Below are 23,230 nucleotides of genomic sequence, written 5' to 3'. Positions count from 1 at the left end.
TAAACCAGTGTACATGGTGGAACAGACTAGAATATCACCATACTCATTTTACATTTTATGACATATGAATGTTTCCTGGTTTATCTTATTTTAAATTAAACAGGTCTTGCATGTAATTTTCTTTGCATTGCAGAATTAATGGCAAAGCTGAGATTAAGATCCACGTTGCCTGGCTCACAGTGTCCTAGTCTCTCCTACAGACCAAAATCCATACCACTGCCTGGAAAATTACATCTAATTGGGTTTGCCTTAATTGAGTTGAGGGGCATGAAAAAGGATAAAACAAAATTAAATCTTCAGCTCTGTGCACCAGAAGGTTTAACATGGTAGAAAAAGGTGGTTGGAAAGAGGAAAAAGACTTTTTTTTAGTTCCAATAAGTAGTTTTGTGGAATTGTGCAAATAAAGATGAAGTGTGGGATTTCCAGACCCTTTGGCAAACTGAACCTCCACTGAAAGGCTCCCAGGAATTTCACTGTAGCAAAAGGTGGCTCTTCAAGGAGAAGAACCAGTTTGACACCATTACTTCCACTGCAAGGAACCCTAACTTGCAATATTGCATCCTGGTTTGTGGTCAGTTATCACAAACATTAATTCCCTTTCCAGGAAGGAGAAGGTCCCCAAGTCATTGCAAGCATCAAGGAAAGTGGTGGTGATGTGAATGGCACAGAGAGTGCACAGCCAAACTGGTGACGTGCTTTCTTTTGGGGCCACTTTGGAGAAAACAGTTTGTTCAGAAGTGCAGTTTATCAGACCTTGTTAGACAGGTGTCTTCAGATAAAAATAAACTGGATTTTTTAGAAAGAGAATTTAAAACACTGCATGTATCCATACAGCATAAATCTCAAATTTGGATACATGTATGCTACCCCAGGGGACAGGAGGAGATGAACTATTTTCACATTCAGAAAGTTTTTAAATAATAATGGGAACTTCAGCTTTTTCTGATTAAAGCACGATGCTGCAAATGTGCCCTGATTTCATCGTGTGTTTGGTTGTATGAGAGGACGAGATCCCTGTAAACTGGTAAGAATGCCATAAACATTTGTCTTCTTCATTCTCTCTCTCGTTCATCTTATCTCACTGAGGCACAAGCTGTCCTTGATTATTTTGGAATTAAAATGAAATATGTATTAAAAAATAGAATATTTTATGCAAAAATATATGTAAATATGCCATTGCAATAGGAAGCCCAGCTCCTCTATGTGTGTGCTGTCTTCATATACTCACAGGATTTTACTGCTACCAGACTTGGAATTATTTCAGTGGACCTCCAAAGTCATCAATATAAATCAATGGTAAGGAGTCTCAGTGAATGCATGGAGCTCCTTAAGGAATGTGATTATTTTTTAAATTCAGAATGCTCTGAGAGGAGAGCAAAATGCTCTGGGGAATGAGGTAAGAGTCTGCAAGGAGAGAAGGTGCTGCCACTTACCCGGATCCAGCTGAGGCTCTGGTAATCATAGAGGCTCTCGTACTGGATGGCCAGTTCTCGGCACAGCGGGATGCCGAACTCCCAGCTCTGCGGGGCCAAAGCAAATCACACTCACAGCAAACACAATGCTACTGCCAGCTCAGCTGAGAGCAATATGGAAACTCAGTTCTGGGAATTCATTTGGTATGAAATGGCAGAGATTAGAAGTGAAAATGCAATGCGGTGAAACCATTTCCATTAAATAGCAGATCAGTTCCTTCTAAAAGATGGGAACAGAGGCATATGTTCCGTGGAAATTACACACACATACTGCTTGTTCTGACAGTTCATTTATGAGATTGGGAACTTATCTGGAGAAAGATAATAAAACTAACAATTTTTCTTCGTGCTAGACACCCCTTCAACCCACCCCCAACAGCTCTGTTGCTTCCTGCACTAGAACTCCCTGGAGTACAGAGTTAGGGCTTGGCTCCCCAGCAAAGTGCTCCCCTTCCCAGGCTGCTCCTTCCCACTGAAAGCACAAACTGTCAGGCAGTGGGAACACTCCAATACACATAATATCCTCAGAACTGACCTGCATTACTGCAGTGAATCAATATCCATATTCAGAAAGCCACACTCTTTTCTTCAGCTCCCAGTCCCACACAATAGATCTCTCCTAGCACACCATACTCATCATCCCAGAGGTCTGGAGGGACAGAGACCCACTTTGGGCACACCCACACTGAGAGAAAGACTCTCCTGTTACCTCAAGTGCCTTTTTGGAGAGCTCGTTTTACACTGACATCTCCTCTTCCATTACCTTTTACCTGCACACACTGGAAGCCTTTTGGGGGAGTGGCTGTTTCTTACCATGCTTATGGTAAAGGATTTAGAGCACCAGTTGAACCTTTACTGGATTAAGTTTTATTATGCATTACTGAGCTAATTTGCCAGTTGTTTTACATGGGACCCTGCTGTAGTGAAAACAAAATTGATGTGTGAGTTAGACTATCACCTTAAGTTTTAAGAATATTAATAGCAACATTGTAAATTTTTGGAAACAGTCATTAACAGCAATTTTGTAAAATATTAGCACTTAATATGGAAACAGTTTTTCTGGTTACATCTACCTTCACATAAAAAAAGTGAATCTCTACTGTTTGATTTAATTTATGAGGCAGTCTACAGTGTTTCCCTTTAAGCTCACATTTGTAGTGTCTGCTCTCTCCTTACTACCACTTCCTTACTACAGCTCTTTAGCTTAATTTAATTACAAAAGTTTCAATAAAAACTTGCTAAATAAAATATTGTACCAGAATCAATTTGGATATTCTGATAGTATTTGTAGTTTGGGAGAATGGGAGGCCTGAGATTTATTTAGATCAAAGCAATAGACACAATAGGAAAGGAACTGAAAGACCAGTTTCTTGATTACTCTGAATATTAGTGAGGTATTTGTGATCTCAAATTAACAGGATTTTTGCTGTGGGTTGTCAAAATCCATGACACACAAATTGATCCACTGAACTGAGATCAACCATAGTCAGTTAAGTGTTTGTATTTGCAAACTCAAACACCACTGCATTTTATATGGTTTCAGCACATTATTTATAGAGATTTACAGCACATTCTTATACATAGATTTTTCACTCCTCAGCTGAACTATGTTCACTTCTAAAACATCTAGCCAGGAATAAATGGCTTTTTTTTCCCCACAGAGAATGCGAGCAGTTTTACTTCCAAATGGGATGCTGTGACTAAAGCCTACCTAACTCTCTAATCTGTCTTCTGGACAGAAGCAGAAATCTCACCAGCTGTTTTCCCTCCAGGTGATCTGAGGGATGTAACCTTTTCATGCTCCTTTTCTGATGTCAATTAAATGAACAACATATAACCACATCTGATTTCGCTATATACTACCTCTTCTACATGAACCTTGATACCATTCCTGTCATCCTAACTCAGGGTCTCTCTTTCCTTCAGTTTCCACACCAAGAAATTCCACTGTGCTACCTGAGTATTCTGCAGATACAAGATGAGATAGAGAAGTGAAGAAAAACAACATACAGGTAACTTCCTAAAGAGAAAATGATTTGTAGATATTTGAAAGTAAAAGGAATGAATGGATGTCCAAGTCAGTGGAGCTTCAGTTTTAAAATCTGTGATGCTGAGTAACCTCTTCACAGTACAGATAATTAATACGTAATTCCAAGCGACATGCAAGTGCCACTTCCCTCTTCAAATAACTTCCTGATGTCTCCACTGGTAATTTTCCTCATTAGTGCTTTCTGTTTTGCTGACCTGTGATGTATTTGCATGTTGTGTATTACTTGAAAGCCACATTCACAGGGCATTTATTTGTAGCTTTCTCCTATGGCACCAGCAGCTCTCAGCTGACTGCACACAAGGGGGCATAGGTAGAGACAATCAACCCTTCTGAATGCCAGCCTTTATTTACTCACATCCCAATGTGCAGATTTCTTTTGGAAATGATTCCCATGAGGGTACACAAGAGAAATTATTTCAAGTGTTGGGTATGGAGCACATGATCAAAAACTAAGTGCTTTGGGAATGCTGCTTTGGGTCTCTGTGTGCACTTGGCTGCACTAGGGAGAAGAGACCCTGCAGTGCCATGATGGGAGCTGCTCAGAATTGCCAGTTAATAAATCCAGCAGTGAACTGGACAGAAGTGGGCTGTGTAGCTTTCGAGCTATTGCTGTGCAGAAACATGATTAGTAGAGTTCAAACTGTTCCATTCACAGATGTCTTCAACTAGAGAACTTTTGAGTTTTAACAGTCAGAATTGTAACTGAGGGTTAAAAATATCTTCAGTTTAAGTTATGTACTTGCACACACTGCCAGCTGAGCCACAAACCAATTCACAGCATAGTAGAAATCAGCAGAAAGGGGCACATGACCAGGGAAGGCTAAAAGGGCTTTGGAACACCATGTTCCTTCCCAGCACAGGGCTGCTGCTGACGCTGCTGAGGGTGGGAGTCAGTTCTGCACCCACTGCAGCATCCCAGGCCTGCCATGGGCTGTGCCACTGGCATGTCACAAGACACCCTTGTGGGCAGCTTCCCTCCTATTCCTATCCTGAGAAAATTCTCCTATAAACAAATGCAGAATTTTTACAGCCTTTACACTCTGCCTTGACACCCTCACTTGGTGGAAGAGGCCAGGAGCAGCATGAGAAATGGAACTCTGGAAATGCAACTGAAGGACAACAACAAATCCTGCTCTGCAGAACGTGAGAGGGGACCATCTCAGGATAGTGCAGAAAGAAGCTGTCAGACACAAGTAGAGGGAAGCAGGTTTCTTCCATTCCCTGAGCTGTTCCCTGTCACAGAACAAGAGTGCTGAAAAGGAGGATTTGGCTTCTCACCATCTTTCACTTCCATAGTCTGAGTGACGTACATACTGCTTAAGTGGATTAGTTAATCATTCAGCTACCATTTGTAATAAAGGAGGATTAAAACACAAATCAAGTAACTCCAAAAACATCCAGTGGGGAGAAAACCTCAAGAGGTTAACACTCTATAATCTGTTAGGAGTATTATAGCCTAATTACATCAGTCAATTTTTACTCTACTTCACTGTGTATATGGATTCCCCGTTGTTGTCAAAAAGAAAGGCTCACTTGCTTTCCATAGTGCCTCTATCATCTCTGTCTAGTCAGACAGTACAGTACTGCAATATTTGCACAAACCAGTTATTTGTTTGTAAGTGCAGTCTGAAAATCCCTGAAAATTTCTGAAATGAGAGAACCATATGCAGTGTTACCACAAAAGAGCAACTATGGCAGACACATACACAAAAAAAAAAATCTAAATTGCTTCCACATTAATGGGCCATTTCTTCCTTCACACAGGAATGTGACTTCCTTTTGCAGGTTCTTTAAAAAATGTTTCTGCCATATGCAACTCCTATTACCAGGACTAGGAATGAATTATCTATAATGGCAGCCCCATAAGAACCAACTCACATTTGTATTTAATGCCACTGTCATTGGCAAAATCAAGGCACACATACAGATGTTATCTCCCAAGAACATAAGCCGTAGGAATTTTCCTAGAGAAGGGAAAAATTTGAAAATACTCCAATAGATGATGTCACTTTTAAAGTTCACCTCTGAAATGTTCCTAAAACACCATGACACAAGGGACTAAAACATCTACTTCTGCAGTAATTGAAAAAAAAAATTAACTGTAGCAAACTCATACTCAATATATGAAATTGAAATGGATTGATTTTCTTCTTGTGCAGTGGATGGAATTGCACTTTAATTGAAAATCACTTTAAAATAAGCGACACTGAAAGGACTTAAATCTTTTTCAATAAAGAGACCCTTATAGCATTTGCCTGCCATTTCCATGTGTAGGTTAAGCACAAAACAAGTTCTCAAATGAGTCATAGCACAGCAGTTTGCATAGACAGCTACAAAATGCAATCCTGCCCCCCAAAAGCTGAGGAACAGCACTCTGCCACATCAGCTGATCCAAGGCTTGGTTTAAAGGTTTAAAAATGTTCTGATGTTTGTCCTGTTGGCCTCCCTAATCCATTCCAAATGCCATACATAATGAAATACCTTTTCTCATCTATTTTTTTTTTTTTTTTTTTGTCCAGAGAGCCAATTTGTCATGCTATAAACCCTTTTGAAAAAAATTTACTTCCAGACTACTGAACTGAGATGATGGCTTGCAAGCCCTAAGTCAGTCAGGAAAAGGGAAGGAAGCTGCTGGAAAAGAGAAGAAGTTGGCATACCTTCCCTTTGTTGAAGTAATGGATAATCTTACGGCACAGACCTTCCTTACGTTGCCACTCTGACTGAGATGGGTAATGCAGGAACTCTCTCAGAGGTCTGTCCTCCCACTGAAGCAACTCACAGTACAAAAGCAAAGTGAATGCAGCCTCTGTAGGAAAGGCAATTATGGAGCACTGAATCAATGACAGCAAATAAACACAGCCAATACTGAAAGGTCACAGACCTGCTTCTGACACAGTCTGTGATTTCTGATCTACAGTTTGCAAAAAAAATCTCAACTCTTACAGGACCATTAAATTATTCAATTACTTAAAATAGCAGCACGTGATTTTTAGGTACAAATCTGTCAAGTTTCTTTTTACCAGCTTCTTGATTTAAATGCACAGTCAGATGTTCAGATCTGTAGCTAGATTTGGGGCCTGCAGCTGTAAACAGAGCTTGGACAACACAGCATTAGAGTCCATACACGTTCCAAGTGCTCCCTCAGCACTACAAGGTGAGGAAATATGACAAGTGATAATATAATGGTGGTTTTGCTAATCTTCCTTTAAATTTTATTCCACTGTTGTGATTTTTTTTTAAATCCATCTTCTTCAAAGAACACTTTAATGTAAAATTTGAAGTGCAATGCAATAATCATGTGGTTGTGTGGGCATAAACAGACAGTATTTAACATGAGGAAAGGAACTGGGCCTCAGCTTCTTGCCTTCCCAACTGCCATAAGTGATTCATACAAATTCTTTCCAAAAGAATGAGCCAGATATTATATCACATCAGGAGAGTTAAAAATGTCATGAGGAGTTCAAGCAGACTCTGTGGAATGTCTCTCTTACCTGTGTAGTTCTCAGCCTGCAGGTGCATGTCACAAAGCTTGTGGATATAGCGGATGTACATCTCCTCCTTGTTAATTTCAGATTTGTAGAAATTCTGTGAAAGAAAAAACAGAGCTGTAACTCTTGAGACTCTCCATTCAAGCAGTCAGCAGCATCTGTGGATGTGAAAAGTTATTGAAAAGAGAACACATTCTTAGTGGGGAAAAAAAAAAAGTAATAATTCTTTTCACACTCACACTGATCTAACCCACTAATTTTACTGTGGCATGATTTTTTTTTCAAAATGAAGGTAGTGAAAAGCTGAAAGAAGAGGTGAGAGAAGTTGTAGAACCTGTGTCACAGTGATACACAGAACTCAGCTGGACACAGCCCTGAGGAGCCTGACCTATCTGACCCTGCTTAAAGCAGCGAGTTGGATCAGAGGCCTCCAGAGGATCCTCACGATCCTCATCATTTTCTTCTGTCATCCCAGTGCTTGGATTCTGAAGGTACACTTGCCTGATACAGATTCCTATCCCAGCCTTTCCCATCCCAGTTTCAATGAGATTGCACAGTATCACAAAGAGATGAAGGAAACATCTTTACCATTAGGTTAACAGTGCAGCCAATCTTCTTGTTTTCTGTTTCATCTCCTTTCATACAGTCCCTAAGAAAGCAGAGCAATGTTGAAACAAACATCTGCAAAAACGGTCCTTTTAAAATAAATTTGAAGCTATCTTATCTTCCAGACTTTCCCTGGATGACAAACAACAGATAATCATATATTTAATTTTATAAAATTCCTCTAAGAAAAATTTCCATATTAGGGCTTAGATGATATGAGAACTGAGTGTCCCCATACAAGTTTGCATCTGTGAACAAGCACCTGAAATGACTGTTTCAAAATTTCTTACAAGAATCTGAACAAAAATCAGTTAACAGTGGTCAAAAATAATCCAAATGCAAGATCTACTACAAAAGTAAAAAACTCTTATTTATCCAGATGTAAACATTTAGTCCTAGTCAAAGGGTTGGCTTCCATAAATGCAGCTCTGCAGTGTGATGTGCTACACAAGGATACAACCTGAGGGATTTAGATGAGATTTCTAACTTTTGCATAGGTAAGTTAAATCATAAAATTTATCTTTGGTTTCTGGAATATTTTAGAAATTATTTCTATTCAAACGGTACAAGAGACTAATTTTTTAAAGCAATGACACAGCAAACCATCTTGAGAACTACTACAGCTACTGACTGGCAGCTGGACTCTAAGAAATGCCTGTGGATTTCCAAATTCCAATGCCCCATTCCAGTTCCCTGTTCTGGGAATGACAAATCAGCTGCAGATTGAAAATCAATTAAAAACTGGTATGTGTTTCTCAATTAAGCATGTTAATGTGTATCTGTGTGTCAAAGCTGCCTTGCTGGCAGCGGTTTATCATTAAAAAACAAAAAATCAGAAGCCAAAAACACATGACACCCCCCACCCTGCCCCCCAAAAACCCCAAGCAGCTCCCCTGCATTCCCTTTAAATGTGTCTCCAGTACCTGGTTGTGCACAGTAGTTGTAGAGCAGTTGTTGCCAGGAAAAAAACAGGAGATTGGATCAAGGTGGTAAGGATAACAAAAAGAGCAAACTAAAAAGTACAGAAAAGGATTTGGGACTGCAGAACACCCAGCCTAGTCAGAGGGTTTCACCTCTAATGAGCAGCAGCAGAAGAAAAAACTATTTGAACTCTTGTCAGTAGGCTAAAGATAGAAATATCTGGGGCAGTTCTATATAGGTTCAAATTGTCTATTATTAAAAAAAAAAACCCTCTGAGTGTGTGTGCATATATAAATCTAAAGTTAAAATATTTCCTTCTAACTAAGTCAAAGCTCAGCTGCATTGACACAACAGTCCTGCAAACTTCAGTTTAAAACTAAACGAAGGCTGCCTAATTTACAGTGAAATCTTGCTCACGAGCCACCAGCTGATGTGTCAGAGTTCCCAGATAAGTTCTGGAAGTTCTCCAGCCCTGCAGGCCTGGATGAGGCATTCAGCACACCTTGGTTCAATGAGGCTTTGGGGATCACTCTTGCATTTAACATCTATTTTCCTGAATTAGGTGAGATCATTTCAGTGACAGAAGGAATTAATGTTTTAGCAACCTGAATAAACCTCAATACAAAACTATCAGGAACGAGCAGACAAGAATGAGATGAGGATCTGGGATGTTTGCTCAGAACCCAGCAGTGATGTATTGACTTGCATGCATGCAGCTTGATAGTCAATAAAAATATTCCCTGTAGGAATTTGGTACCATGTCTCGACAAACTTCTTATGCTTAGAACGTGTTCTTGCTGCTGTGAGATACCTGTAGTCGAGCAGACGCTCCATGAGCCGAGTGACTGACGTGACAAAAGAGATTCCAGTCTCCCGCCAAGTTTCCTGCTCAATCTTCTCCAGCAAACTGTTTGGAGATGGGAAGACAGCAGGTGAGGCTTCCAGGGAAATGGTGCAGGGCATGCAGACTGATACAGACAACTTGGTTTCTCCCTCATACATATAATTTGGTTTCTCCCTCATACAACAAGTTCCAGAAGAATTAGCATCTTACCTGGGATAAGGCCCAAAGAGTTGGGTTCTACTCCAGGCAGCATGAAGTAAAGACAAGGAAATTACAGAACTGACAGGAGAAGGGACAAGATCCTCACACCGCCATTTAACAGATACGAAGAAGAGCAACACTCATGGCAATACTTGATTCCACATTATTACCTGTAGCTTAAATACTGCTGGCAGCAGTCAGAAACTGAAAAGGAGTCAAAACCTACTGCAAATATTTCTTCTTTGCTCATCCCTCCATAAATTTTCATCTCTAATCAGCAACCGACTAACTCTGAATCACATTGTATTTAAACTGGAAATAAAAGCAATCTGCTCCTGCCTAGCACTGACAGTACAGTGAGCACCCATGAGCACCACACAGTAGTGAAGGAAGAGAGAAGGCTGGAACAAGAACAAGGAACATTGTGTTTCAGAAGTGAAGAAAGAAAGCAAATTTACATGCCTGTTTCCCTGAAACTGGATTTCCAGACAAAGAATTTGCCACTTCTAGGAAAGAAATTCTGTTGGGTGTCACATCCTCCAAAGAGGCAAACTCTTCAGTACTGGGATGATTTACAGCTGAGGGAGCCAATTCCCTTTTCAGCAGTATAGTTGAGACAGTAGAATTCAGGGTCAACTGGTTTTTTCACACAGCCTTTACTAATTTGTGGAATTTTTTCCTCAAATTGTCTCCTCGTATTATTGTTCTCAGACAACTTGGTGGGAAATAGAAACTAACTGGTTGCTGGAATTCCAGGCTATGTTTCTTGGTAATGCATCCAATCACTATTATTTAAACATGAGTAAACAGCTACAGCCCTTGAATTCTCAACATTTCAGGTAATGAATGTCTTCAAGTGTAGCAAAGGCACACTATTCCTCTTGCCACATGAATAAAAAAAAAAAATAGATATTTCCTTTATCCCTGAAATAGACTTACTTTATCTGTACACATAAGATCCAAGACTTCCCAAGGCTGTATATACACAAATCCAAACTGAATACATTTCCATACTTCCTGAGGATAAGCACATGGGATGGGCAGGCAGGCTTATCAAGCTTGAAATGAATGAATGTGCAATTGCAAATTCAGAAATAGAATTACTGATTCCAGCAAAACAAAGGTTTATGCCTCAAACAGCCTGTGTGCTATTGGGGGCCATGTAAAATTGGAGTATATGGCTAGAATTCTGCTAATGATCTCTCTGGCTCACTAGAATATTAAAAAAAAATGGGTTAACTGCTCTGCACTGTCAAGAGTTCAAAATAATTCCATCTGAAATAAACTAGTAACACTCAAAATGAAATTTGGAGAGAAATCAGTAATCAAAAAGGATGCAACACAAAAGTAGTGAAATGTAAAGTCAGACATAAAATCTTCATGTTTATCCTTCTGAGTATGAACTGTTGGTGTGAAAGGAAGTGTCATAATGGAGGAAGCAACTGGCAACTGTTGAACCAACCAAAACATAGCCTTCAAAAATAGAAGGAAAGAAAGGAAAATGCGGAGGAAAATCTCCCTTGCTCTAACAAGGCCTGACTCTGTAGATACTACAATGTCTCTTTAAACAGTCCTGAGACCAGGATCTCACTCACTGCTATGGAAAGAGAAGGGCCCTGGCTCCTCCAGCAAATGAATTTTTGATAGGAGATGATAACCTATGCAGCCTTTTATTAGATGTCACATAGACAGAGAAGAATTAAGGTCTCTCTATTACTTCCAGCACTACTTCACTGAGCCATTCCATGGAAGCCTGCCAGGAAGGCCTTTCCTGCCCTCCCCCAAGATCTGTGGCTGCACAGATCAGTGCCTGACTCTTCCAATGGCCCTGCACAACACGAGGAGCATGAACTGGCAAAGCTTACAGCAGGCTGAAGAGTTCCCTGTAGTTCTCATCACCTTTTCCTTCAGACACCAGGCTGTCCAGCTTATCGATCAACTCGGCCTCCACCTGCAGGAAGGAGACCAAATCCATCACTCAAAGACTCTCCCAGTGAACCAGCACATCAGGTAAACTGGATCCTGAACTATAACAGAATATCCAGCACCACTGCTCTGCTGTGCTGGTTCTGCTGGTGGAATTGATTTGCAATCACCCAGGCATTATTCTATTAGAAGATTATTTGTTCATTAAACCCCACTTTTTAAGTCTCTCTATGATTATATGACACTTTTGCTTTTTCTTTCACTTATATAAAGGGCCACACCAACATCATTATGTTTCTCTTAAAAAGATTTTGAATACATATTAATTCCCACCCTAAATATCAAGTGTGATATCAGATATTCTTATAAAATTGATTCAAGTGCAGAAATTGATGTATGTAACATTAAATAAAAACAATTTCATGAAGTCAGAAATCTTGCAGAAGACAGTTTCACTACTAGTGAAGACAAAGGCTCCTAAAGGCTGAAACTATTTGCAGAAATATGGCTTACTTTTATTTAAAAACAAGCATAGTTTGACCACCTCAACATTTTTCAGCTGCCAAATTGCAAAGGAAGTAAAGATGGGAAGGAAAAACAAATCAACCACTGCTACACAAGTGGATTTGGTGCTCTTGCTGCTCAAATCATTAAAGGCAGACCTGATTTCATCCCTGAATCAGACTGTATTGTTATCCAGCCTTGCTGAAAAAATAATCTTGTAAAAACGTGAACTACTGAAGAAAATTAAAAAAGGGCTTGAAAATGAATTTTCAGGGTTTTTATGTTTTCTGACAAACAACTGAATATTTAAAAGGTGAAGAGTAGCTCAGAATTAAAAAAAAAAAAAAAAAACCAACAACAACTCCCTTTGTTTGTGATCTACAGTGACAACGGAAATCAGTAATGCCTGTGTCCAGCTATCCAGCATTATACTGGAAAGCAAATAACTGCCTGGTTCCAGCAGATAATGTTAATGAAGTATATTACCTTTTGGAGTATTTAACTATTTATTTAATCACTAATACAGATGATTATTTCATCTTTAACCTTAGAAGGTTACAATATATGCTTCATAAAACAGTGTGGAAATTTGCTCCACAGGTAATTTAAGAAATATTATTGGAGCTGTAGTTTAAAATACATTAGTGAGTATAAAAATTAAATGAAGATTACAAAGAGTTCATCTTAATACAGAAAATATAAATAGGCTCAGAAACTCGAAGGTGACTGTAGATGCTTATTACTGTAAATTCCAGAGAAAGACTGTTCTATTGTTATGCTAAAACCAGTGGAAAGAGCACTATGATCAAAATGCTATTGCAATAATAATAATAGTAAATAATAACAATTGTAGCAATCATGGGAGTTGAAGAGGAAGAAAAACAAGTTCCTGGTAATACTTTTCCACACAGCCTATAATAGATCAGGCTATGGGAAAGGTCTGCTATTCTCCTGGAAAGATAGATTAGATCTGGCATTTTAATGACTGTGCAAATAACTAATCATATGAATTATGATAATTTAATGGTGATTTGCTCCTTCAGAGCACTTCTCTGCAGACATTGGCCCCCAGTACTGCCCCAGCACAATGACAATGAAACACTGTCCTCTGAGGATCCAGACCAAACCCACCCTTCATTAGCAATGCTCTGCACTTCAGGGATCTGGTTTGCAGTGGAAAATCTAAGCAATTCTCTGACCATGACTGGGAAACAATGATGAAGATTTCTCTCCCTGATTTGCAATCAGAGTTCACAGCAGGTAGAAACTGCAGAGCTCTTGTTGGACTTAACCCTTCCCAGAGAGCTGCTGCAATTTCTGAAAATGAAAACAGCTACAAAGTCTGTTTCAAGGCATGGTTAATGATTTAATTATACAACACCACTTCCTAGCTGCAAATTGAAGACAGAGAAGCAGAAAGCACTGTTTTCACAAAGACTGGTTAAATCTTTACCATCCCTATTTTTGGTTCTCAGTCTGACCCATTTAATGTCTGACTAATAATCTAAGTGAAACCACTGGGAGCAGTGATAGCCCAGCACTTACAAAATTCTTTTCCCCATCTGTGATGTGCTGAACACATCCCTCCTCTTCCTCATGTTCATGGGGAATGCAGTTTGCACTAAACAATCTTAGGGGTCTTGTGATAGTTTTGTGAATTAGGTCTTGAATTTTCTATGTTATACATATTTACATGCATATTCACAGTCAGAAACAAATAAAAAAATACAAACTCCTTGCTTCCAGCTGGACACTGCAGACAGAGCAAAGAAAGGAAATCTTGGGAAGTGCCCTCACCTGTTTGAAGTTGCCATTCTTTCTCTGCTCCCAGTCCATCATGTCATGGAAGATTGGGATCATGATATTCCGGACTTCTGGTTGTGGAACAAGTGTAACACCCAGAAAGGGGCCAATCATTCCCGGAATAAAGTGAATCTTGTGCTCACCTGTACAACACAAAACAATGGTAATTAAATAAAAGCCTTTGCTATCCATCACTGAGAAAATAGGGAACCCTTGCAATAATGACATTTACACAGTAGTAAGCATAAGCATTACAAAAGCAAACATTCTTTTCCTGAAAAAGAATGAAATATCAGTATTTGCTTTACACTATTTCTTTCAAAGTCTCTAAGAGCATTTTTAATTTCACTCTGAAAGCCTTCAGCAAAAAAATGTCAGTGCATTTTACTTTGCAAAGGAATTAAACCTGTCAAAAGTAACCCAACTAAAACATACTAACTGGGGAAAAAGAGGCCAGGGTACTTCCAGTTCATGAAGATTTTGAAAGGGCTGGTGAGAACAACGGTACTTAATAGAGCACTTTTAGATTTGAAGGAACTACAGAGCTCTTGGTCCCCACTGCTGTCTTGATTTCCTAACTGCCCTTGACTGGGACCAAGTGGATCTTCTCCAGGAGGGACCTGAGGCACTTTGCTGACAACCTCTTTTGAGCCACACTACTGCACTGTTGCAGAGAGAAACTCAACAAAGCCTGATCTGGAACAGCATCCAGTGATAAATGTCTGCATCTACACATCCAAAACTGGCTTCTTGCTTCTCAGCAGAGTGTGTCCAGTTTATTTTTCTGGGTGTTAAATCTCTGTTACCTTGGAGGGCCTTCTATTTTCCACACAGATCCTTTGAACTGTGACCAGTTCTGGCTGTATCATTTCAGTTGTACAAGACAAATCAGGCTTATTCAGTTTTATTGCTTCTGTAATCTTCCTGACTGTTGTCTGAACTTTGTCTAGCTCGCCTTGGGTTTATATTCTTTTGTGTTTTCTTGTTTCTTTTAGCCGTAGAAAGCAGGACTGGACAAACTAATCTAGAAACAAGTGCACTTAGGGAAAACACTGTGACAGTAATATGGTCCCTCTTCTCTTACTCCAGATTCTTACATATTTTCTCAGAGACTACAAGATCTCCTTTACTCATAGCATTTTACAGGTAGCTCCCCTTCAGCTGAATATCAGACAACATTTGCAGTCTTTGTTTTTTTGAATAGCAGCGCCTACCTATATTCCTACACATAAAATGTTTGTATTTGGGTTGGTGAATATTTTGCAGCCACATTATTAAGTTACCCAATCTGACTTGTGTCACTCCTTTGCTCTCTTAGTGATTCACCCCTTCTCATATCCTTGTATTTCTGATCTCTATTAGCAAACATTTTGTTATTTTCCTCTAGAATACAGTGAAGAAGAGAGTTTTGGTGGGAGAAGTGCTTCTCTTCAGAGAAACAAAAGATTCTGTGATGCCACAAAACACTAAATTTTTTTTTAAAATCTGACAGAAACAGAGTTTTCCTTTGGCTTTGGTTGTCAAGTGAGAGAGGGAGAGGCTTACCCAGGTTCTGCCACATGCTGAAGAGCTCATAGGCCATCATCACTCTCATGTCACCGTATCTGAGAGAGAATAGAGACACAGCTGCCCAGGGAACAAAAACTTGCAAGGCAATGATGTGAAAAAATAATCAAATGGTTAAAAAAAATTCAATTCACATTTATGTCAATGTAAGAATATCAAACAACTTGACTAATCACTGATTGTTGTACTGGGAGATCTAGTTATTAATTTCCCAAGCATTTCCACATCCCAGGTTTCATAATAAACCACAGAGACTTATGGTAGGAAAAGAAGGCTCTTTTTTGAGGTGGGAGCCCAACAAAAGATATCCTTACTTATCCAGAATCTTCTTCCTCTTAGGTGGTGTGGCATTTTCTAGCTGGAGACTCGGCTGGTTTATAAACAAAACTGCCAGGCTGAAGTAAGAGTTCCACACCTGTGACAAGCAAAGGAATTTTATAACATTAAACTCCAAGAGTAAGTTTTAAATAAGTGGAGAAAGACATAGACTCCTTTTTGTAATCAAGGGGTAACTTCATCAATATATCTCTTACTATGGAGATACAAATTAACTCTTAAAGTCACAAATGAATTATTTAAACCCTGTTAGGAACTGAAATTAAAACCCCCACAAAAGCACTGCCACTGGCTTTTCCTCTTTGCACCAGAGCTCAAGAATGAATAAACTTGGTGACATTAGCAAACTTTAAAATTGTTTTTCTGTAGGTTGAACAGATTTTATCTGTCAAGAATCTCCAGAGATCAAATTATATCATGAATAGGACCCCCTGTAATTTGGTCTGTTTTCCCAAAGAGACGAGGTTTTTGCCAGCTTGGTGTGTGCACTTGTCCCTAGGTGCATGTCTGGCAGCTCTTCTTACTAACACTGAACTTGATGCCCATCTCCAACTACATCAGACACAGGGACAATATTCCCTAGGATTGTGTTCCTCCAGGTTTTGTGTCATCAGCCAGAGACCTCTGGGAGAGGAAATTCATGAATGCTCCAACTTCAAGAAAAGCACTGCCTGAATTTACATTGCATTATCCATCAGACAGGATGCTCCATTAGCCCCATGTTTATGGAATTACTAGTTTCCTTTATGAGGGACTTAATTTTCCTGATTTGATCTCACACTGTATCTGTTTTACTTCCCATCAATTCCACAGCAGATTCCATTCCTGTCCTTTATCAGTTAGGTTATCTTCCTGACAGACACTCTAATAAATGCTGCAAATATCATCAGCTAATGGAGAGGGCAGCTTCTGTTCCTTTGTTACTGCTGGTTTGAAAAGATGTCAGAACATTTTCTGAATCAATTCTTACTTTAAAATCGAAGTCCGTTTCTGTGAAATTCTTATGCAGGGCAGAAGACAAGTACTGAACTGTTGTAACTATGATACTGCAGCCAAAAACAAAGAAAAGAAAACAAAAGAGAACATTTGAATCTGGAATACAGCATATTACAGTGGTTGGTAGTGCTGGTTTTACTACAGGTACAGAGAAGTACATTCTTTGTGCAATCTCCGTGATATTTACACACAACTCACTGTTCTTTCTTTAATGAACAATGTATACTAATTAATACAAGATTACGAACTTTCACTACTATTGTAACTTTTAGAATTTACACATGAGCATTTAAAATCCTGTCTATTTTGCATGGCTGGGCCATATGACCACCAGGGAAATGGAATAATACACTCCTTTTCCTCCTGTTCTCAGCAGAAAGGCTTTTTTTCCCCGGAGGAGAGTAACTCAAAAAGTTTGAGCTGTCCCTGTTCTTGTCTGTACAATGGTCCTTTATCTCACTCTCATTCAACTCCAGATATTTGTGAGTATTTTGCTAATTTTTGATTCTGTGTTATTTTTTGTTGGTGGCTATATACACCCATAGACCTTTGTGAAAGGCAATGAAGGCACATGATAGATTCAGGAATTAATAAATGGCATGTAGATAAGGCAACCATAGTATCAAAAGAAGAGCACATTTCTGATTCCCATGCAAGCAATACTCCAGTAGCACTGCTAAATGTAACTGTCAGTCTAAGGCTTTGTGGCAAAATGATGCCCAAGGGAACAGGTAACCTGCAGCATCTGAGGGAGCTACTGTCTCAGGTGGATTTCTTCCTTCTTACAGAACTTCATAGAAACTTTACGCTTGAATTAATGAAATCCACTTCTTTCACTTCTCATTAGCAGGGTGGACTCGCAGAGCATTCAGCTCAGCTGAGCAGGCAGCCTTTAGGAGCATTTCCATGGTGTTTCCTCAGAGTGGGAATGCTCCAGCTGTCATTCAGCCAGTGGGAATTCCACAGCTACTTTAGCTAAGGGAACTAGCGGATAATTCCAGCCACCCTGTGTTCAACACTGCTGCTGATCAAAAGGGCACAGTACTTAACCCAGCAGAAGCAAGAAACTGAGATAAAATGGAGCATTAAAATGGCAGATGAGAACTGAATTGAGAAGGAACTCTGTGCAATGCTTTGGTGTCATGGCTGGGGTTTGCTCCCCCTTTTCCAAAATACCTGAGGAGCCTCTCCTTGCTTGGCTACAGAGGGATGTTCATGGGAAAAAAACTGATGTTCAAGGCAGGGATTCCCTGACAAGGGAGGGAGAGGCTCATAAACAGCCTTGGTGTGGGAAGCTGGGTTCACCCTGTGTGCTGGAGCTGCTGGGTCACTCAGCCCCTCACCCTCAGGACAGCTCCTTCAGCTCTTCTTTTAACTCCTGGCTCTGAGAATACTGCTGGAGTTTAACAAACCCATGAACACACAGGTTTGGTCTAGTGTGTTAAAACAACAGCAGAATGAGGATGAGCACTCAAGAATTCCTGTCTTCATCCTCACATCTCAGTCTGAGGAAAAACACAGCCCACAGGCTTTAACAGCCACAGAATGGCAACATTTTATACCTGCTCCTCTACTTACTTGCTGGTGAGCAACCTCATCACCATCCAGTCTCGAGGAAAGACACTCATCTTCATCAGGTTCCGAAACACACAGAAAATCTTCAGAAGGAACTCCTGTCACACAGGGAAAAATATGTAAAAATCAGCAGCAGTTGCAAGTGAATCTATTTTCTTGACTGTAAGAAAGACAATTAAGCTAAGTGTGCTCTACTTGAACTTTGTGTTGCAAGGCCATTCACCTGGAAACATGAAAGGAACACACATTGCAATATGGCTCTATTCCTTTGTTTGAGTCTAATATACAACGTCCAGCTTCTTTAAAATCTTCACTTCTACAGATAGATTAAAATCTTCCCTATGTGCATAATTGTATCTGACTTCTCATTTTCTCACCAAGAGTTCCAATGTCAATTTGCAGCTATTTTCAAATATGCTGGACTCATAATCACCTTTTAATTTCATTCATTTTATTAATTTATCTGTCCAAATTTCTTTGGACTTATGTCACAATTTGAGAACTAACCACACCCCCAAGCCCAATAAAACTCCTACATAGACTTCCTAAAATAGTACCAGAAAATCCCATTTCTGGCAACACACAGTAGCAAAGAGCTCTTAGACACATTCAGCTGGCTGTTTGCTTTCCAAAAAAAAAATCCCCAAACCTGAAGACATTTCTGGTTTTTGACTACCTGCACCTCCATGTCTGTACAGAACAAGAGCAAAGATCAAACATGGCAAGTTGTTGGCCTTGCAAACTATGATTTTGTTGTTTTGTTTTCCTTCCAGACAAAATCAAAATAACAGAGAAATTGGCAGACCAGGGATTCTTCAAAACCATACTACCATTATGCCTTAATAGAGGGTGGGTGATTAATACCTTGGTGCAACTGAGCTCAGAGTAAAATATTAGAAGCTCCTTCACTTTTGGCCTCATTTTGCCCAAAGTGTAACAGTGGTAAGTGAATAAATTGCCTTTCCATGCCAGAAATAGTATTGAAAATATTATAACAGCCACATTTGATGGGAGAATAGAGAAATATATAAAATCTTCAGCCTCTGTGGTACTCTTGTAACATATTCTCAGATTATCAGAGATACAACAGTTCTTTTGGGCATAAAGATAAATTTTAGTTCAATGACCTTTCCACAAGTCAGACATGAGAACTATAGTTTAGATGGCTTTTAAAATATCTATTAAAATTTATTATGAATTAATTTACCAAATCATTTTCCTGTGAGCAATTTGAAAGTTACCAGAAAGGCAGCAATCTCAGATAACTATCAACCTGAGATACACTGAACCCTGCAACCTAAAGATAAGAATTTTATCACCCCAAATTCATCTCCCTCATTTATTCAGCTTCTCTATATGCACACAAAACATTCTAAAGGTGAAAGTCTATCCAGAAAGGACTTTTCACTGCTTCTTCATTCCATTTGTTAAGGTAACAGAAGTTCCTACCACATTACATTGTTCTTATTGTGCATATTTGAGTGCCATGCTAAACAAAATAGTTTTAGATAAAAGCTTGTCTTTATTTATAGGATTAGTCTGCCTTTTAAACAAGCTGTAGCTGGAGATACTCCTCTTCCCCATCGAAGTTAAGAAGTTCTGCTGGTATGAGATGTGCCATTTCAAAATGTCAGAGGTCTGTGCCCCTCACCAGCCTCTGCTGTTCACAGAGAGCCATAATTTAAGCTGATGTTCACAAAGAAGCATGCAGCAAGTGCAGTGGTAAGGTTACAGCTGTCCCAAAAAAAGATTTCCTCTGCTAGAGACATTTGTTAACTCCCAAAAGTCTTGAAATTCTCTTCTGGCATAAAATCAATACCCTTTGTAAGAAAGTTCCTGTGCATACTGAACATGCAGCAAAATGCTATACAAGTGACTTCACATTCACAGGATTAAAAAGTCTTGTTTCTCTGCCTGTGTTTTATATGTAACAATTACAATATCCTTTATGTCCAACAACATCTATCCTGGGACTTTATTTGCTGTTATAAAGATAATTCAGTGCCCTGTGGTCTTAAATGTGTTTTTGCAACACTACACCAATGATTGTAAAAGTGAAAGGAAGGTCCCTGAACAGAATGCCAGTGAATAGGAATGATTAACAGGGCAAGTGATGCTGCAGGGATTCCCCTCTGCTGTCCCATTCTGAGGGAATCACCCTACAAACATCACATCCTTTTGTACCTTCAGTTCATCCTTGCTTTGGAAGTTGTCCAGTAAGTGCTGGAAGTGAGTGTCTGACATCTGACGAAGCAAAGATAAAAGGCAGGAGACATATTCTCCCTGTTGACCAAATGAGAAACTCTTTCATTCAGACAATCTGAAAATTCACAGTTACAAAGCTTAACCCGGGGGAAGGTATAAAGGGAGGGGTCTGAAATGGCCCCAATGCCTATGAGGGGACAGCTGACATGCACAGAGTTTGAAAGTACTGCAGGTTAACAGTTCCTGAGTTCCTGTTAATACAGGGATACACCTCCAGGAGGCTCCTCCACAGATGCCAGTTTTAAAGATATTTTAATCAAAGTTGTAGTCTAAACAAAAATAATTTAAAATCATTAGTACAGACATTAAAAAATCACCCTCCAAGCATGCAGGTTTTGACAATACCTTTCTCAGGTACTTAATATACAGTGTCTGTTAGAGGTGTGACTGCAGCTCATGCCAATACACCAGCAGTTATTTGAACTAAGTGACTCTGACCTGTAAAGCAGTGACAGCTTGGGATCAGGCTGGGCTACAGAAGGTGTCTGGAAGCTTGTAAATATATGGCTTATTAGTGTTCACCAAGTTCTGTGCTGTCAAAGCTCCAGTACTGACAGATCTGCAGTCAGATTTCCTGAGCACAGTCTGGGTAAGCCTACATGAGCAACAATTACATTTCTGTAATTCTGCAAGCAGATGCACCCTAACCAGTTACCACAGCATCCCAAAGTGTTTTCCAAAGAGGAGCTCCCCCATTTTACAAATCTGAAAGCAAAGCACAGAGAAGTTAAGCAATCTGTCCAAGAGAACAAGCAAAGTGGTGCCAAAAACATCAGGACTGGGTCTGTTGACTGCCAGTCCCTTGCACAACACTATTTTTTTTTTTTTTTTTTGCAACAGAGAAACTAATTTGGAAAATGCACAAATCTAAGCCACATCTAATATGAATCCATATATCACTGTGCTGTGAAATGTAAACTGAGGAGCAAATACAAGGGACTGTGCCTTCCATTTTATTGCTACTCTAAATGGCTCAAGCATCTACCCAGAAGCTTTGACATGGGTTGTTGCAAGAAACTTTCCAGGGCTGAACTTCACTAGGAAGAAGGATGTGCTCTTCTGTGTGGGCTGGCATGTGGGAAACAGCAGTAAGTCAAATGGCAGAAGTAAAAGGAAACTGAGATATTACTGGACATTTGCAAGCCAGTGCCTTTCTTCTGTATCAAAGCACATCTCGTTAACTGAGCTAACAAGGAAAGATCCAACCTTCTCTCTTGTGTGAGAAATACACCTTAGTGCACATCTGCCCCCAGCAGCACTGCTGAGGTTTCAGCCATTTGCTAAAAAAAACAAGTCTAAAAAAAGGATGTTCTGAACAGCAGCTTAACATCCTCCATTGTGCAAAAGCTGCATTAGAGGCTCTGACAAACAAAAATAGGCTAAAATAGGCTAGAATATAAAAGGGCAGAAATCCAGGAAAGAAGAAGCAAAATTCTATTATTTTTCTTCTCTTCCACTGCATGTCAAGGAAAATTTTTTTCCCTGTGGCTAAGGCTGGCAGCCTGGGTAAAGTGGTGGCTTCTCCCACCAAATTCAACAGCTCATTTGACTTAGCATCTCTTTTTTTGAGTATGTTGTGTTTCATTTACATGAAATAATCGTGACCCTGGACAGAAGCTCTCCAGGGTGTTGAATAAAGGGATTTAACCACAGAGCACTGTCATATTCTCAGTTTTGGGGATCACAGCCTGATACTCATTATAGCCCTTGGTGATATCACCTTAGGGGTGAAGCCCTAGGCAGTGGCAGTTCCCTAGTACCTCAGGTCTTAAGCAATAACTCTCAATCACAGCTGTAAAGACAAACAAGAAAATAATCTGGAAATCCACTAAAGTTTCCTGAGCTCCACTGCTTCCTGCAGCCCTCACTAGTGCAGGGAAGAAGGAAGGGGTTTGTGGTTTATTAAGGGAAAGAGACAAAGCCCTGGGCATTCATGCAGCAGAGATGATGATGAGGTGCCAGTGGTGGTGAGGGACTGAACCCGAGGTTAGAGAAGCAGGAAATAGAAACTGATTGTTAGTTACTAACAGTGATTTCTGCTGTGCACTGCGGGCAGCGCTGCCCTCTTACCGCCTCCTGAGACTGCGATTTACTCATGATTGTGAGCAGAGTTTGTAACAGCACGTCCAGGAGGCTCTCCACCATCATCTCAACCTCCTCCACGACATCTCCCTCCTACAGCAAGTGGTGAGCAAACAGATAGTTAGGAACTGGAGAGATGGAACTGGTAAAGACAGTTCTGCTGAGTCAGCCATAGCACAGGCTCCCTGGGGCAGAGAGCTCTGTAACAGGCTCACAGAAGTACAATCAAACTCCTCACTGGTACCAGATCCTGTTGTTCTGTCAGTGTGTGTGTGTGTGTTACCTTGACAGTCTCTGACGGAAACACTCAGGTCACGGCCATAAAGGTTACTCTACAATCAAAGTCTACAACACAACAGGAGCAGATTATGTTCAGGAACCTTTACTCCATTGCAGTATTATTTTAGCTTATTTCCATGATGCCTTTCATCTCATTCCTTTCACACAGAACCATGACTTGTAATTGGAAATACACATTGGTATGAATTATATTTAGCACCATGAGCTTCCTACTTTAGTCAGGTGGGGAAACTTCACCACCCCCTCTTTGTGAGCATTGCTTTACATGATCTAGTTACCATTTGAGATCAGAGTA

The 23,230-nt window shown here is 39.9% G+C and overlaps 1 protein-coding gene and 1 long non-coding RNA gene across 2 annotated transcripts in view; one reads left to right on the top strand and one right to left on the bottom strand.

Moving 5' to 3' along the window:
* LOC128793936 (uncharacterized) overlaps positions 1–6,402 on the top strand; it is a 37,435-nt gene extending 31,033 nt beyond the window's left edge. Inside the window, exons 3-4 of the long non-coding RNA XR_008432935.1 lie at positions 3,399–3,484; positions 6,042–6,402. This is a non-coding gene — a long non-coding RNA (uncharacterized LOC128793936). The remainder of the gene's footprint in view (positions 1–3,398; positions 3,485–6,041) is intronic.
* The window catches only part of DOCK3 (dedicator of cytokinesis 3), a 184,866-nt gene that overhangs the window by 27,144 nt on the left and 134,492 nt on the right, over positions 1–23,230 (bottom strand). The window contains exons 26-39 of the mRNA XM_053953429.1: positions 22,582–22,728; positions 20,473–20,571; positions 18,292–18,386; positions 16,688–16,763; positions 15,696–15,796; positions 15,361–15,419; positions 13,810–13,958; positions 11,448–11,533; positions 9,592–9,618; positions 9,349–9,444; positions 7,599–7,659; positions 7,014–7,107; positions 6,180–6,328; positions 1,434–1,520 (exon numbers count right to left, since the gene is read on the bottom strand). Coding sequence (XP_053809404.1) covers positions 1,434–1,520; positions 6,180–6,328; positions 7,014–7,107; positions 7,599–7,659; positions 9,349–9,444; positions 9,592–9,618; positions 11,448–11,533; positions 13,810–13,958; positions 15,361–15,419; positions 15,696–15,796; positions 16,688–16,763; positions 18,292–18,386; positions 20,473–20,571; positions 22,582–22,728 — 1,326 coding nt within the window. The remainder of the gene's footprint in view (positions 1–1,433; positions 1,521–6,179; positions 6,329–7,013; positions 7,108–7,598; positions 7,660–9,348; positions 9,445–9,591; positions 9,619–11,447; positions 11,534–13,809; positions 13,959–15,360; positions 15,420–15,695; positions 15,797–16,687; positions 16,764–18,291; positions 18,387–20,472; positions 20,572–22,581; positions 22,729–23,230) is intronic.

Source organism: Vidua chalybeata, chromosome 12 (assembly GCF_026979565.1).
Source record: "Vidua chalybeata isolate OUT-0048 chromosome 12, bVidCha1 merged haplotype, whole genome shotgun sequence".
Classification (NCBI taxonomy): Eukaryota; Metazoa; Chordata; class Aves; order Passeriformes; family Viduidae; genus Vidua; species Vidua chalybeata.
This window is presented reverse-complemented; position numbering and strand designations above follow the sequence as displayed.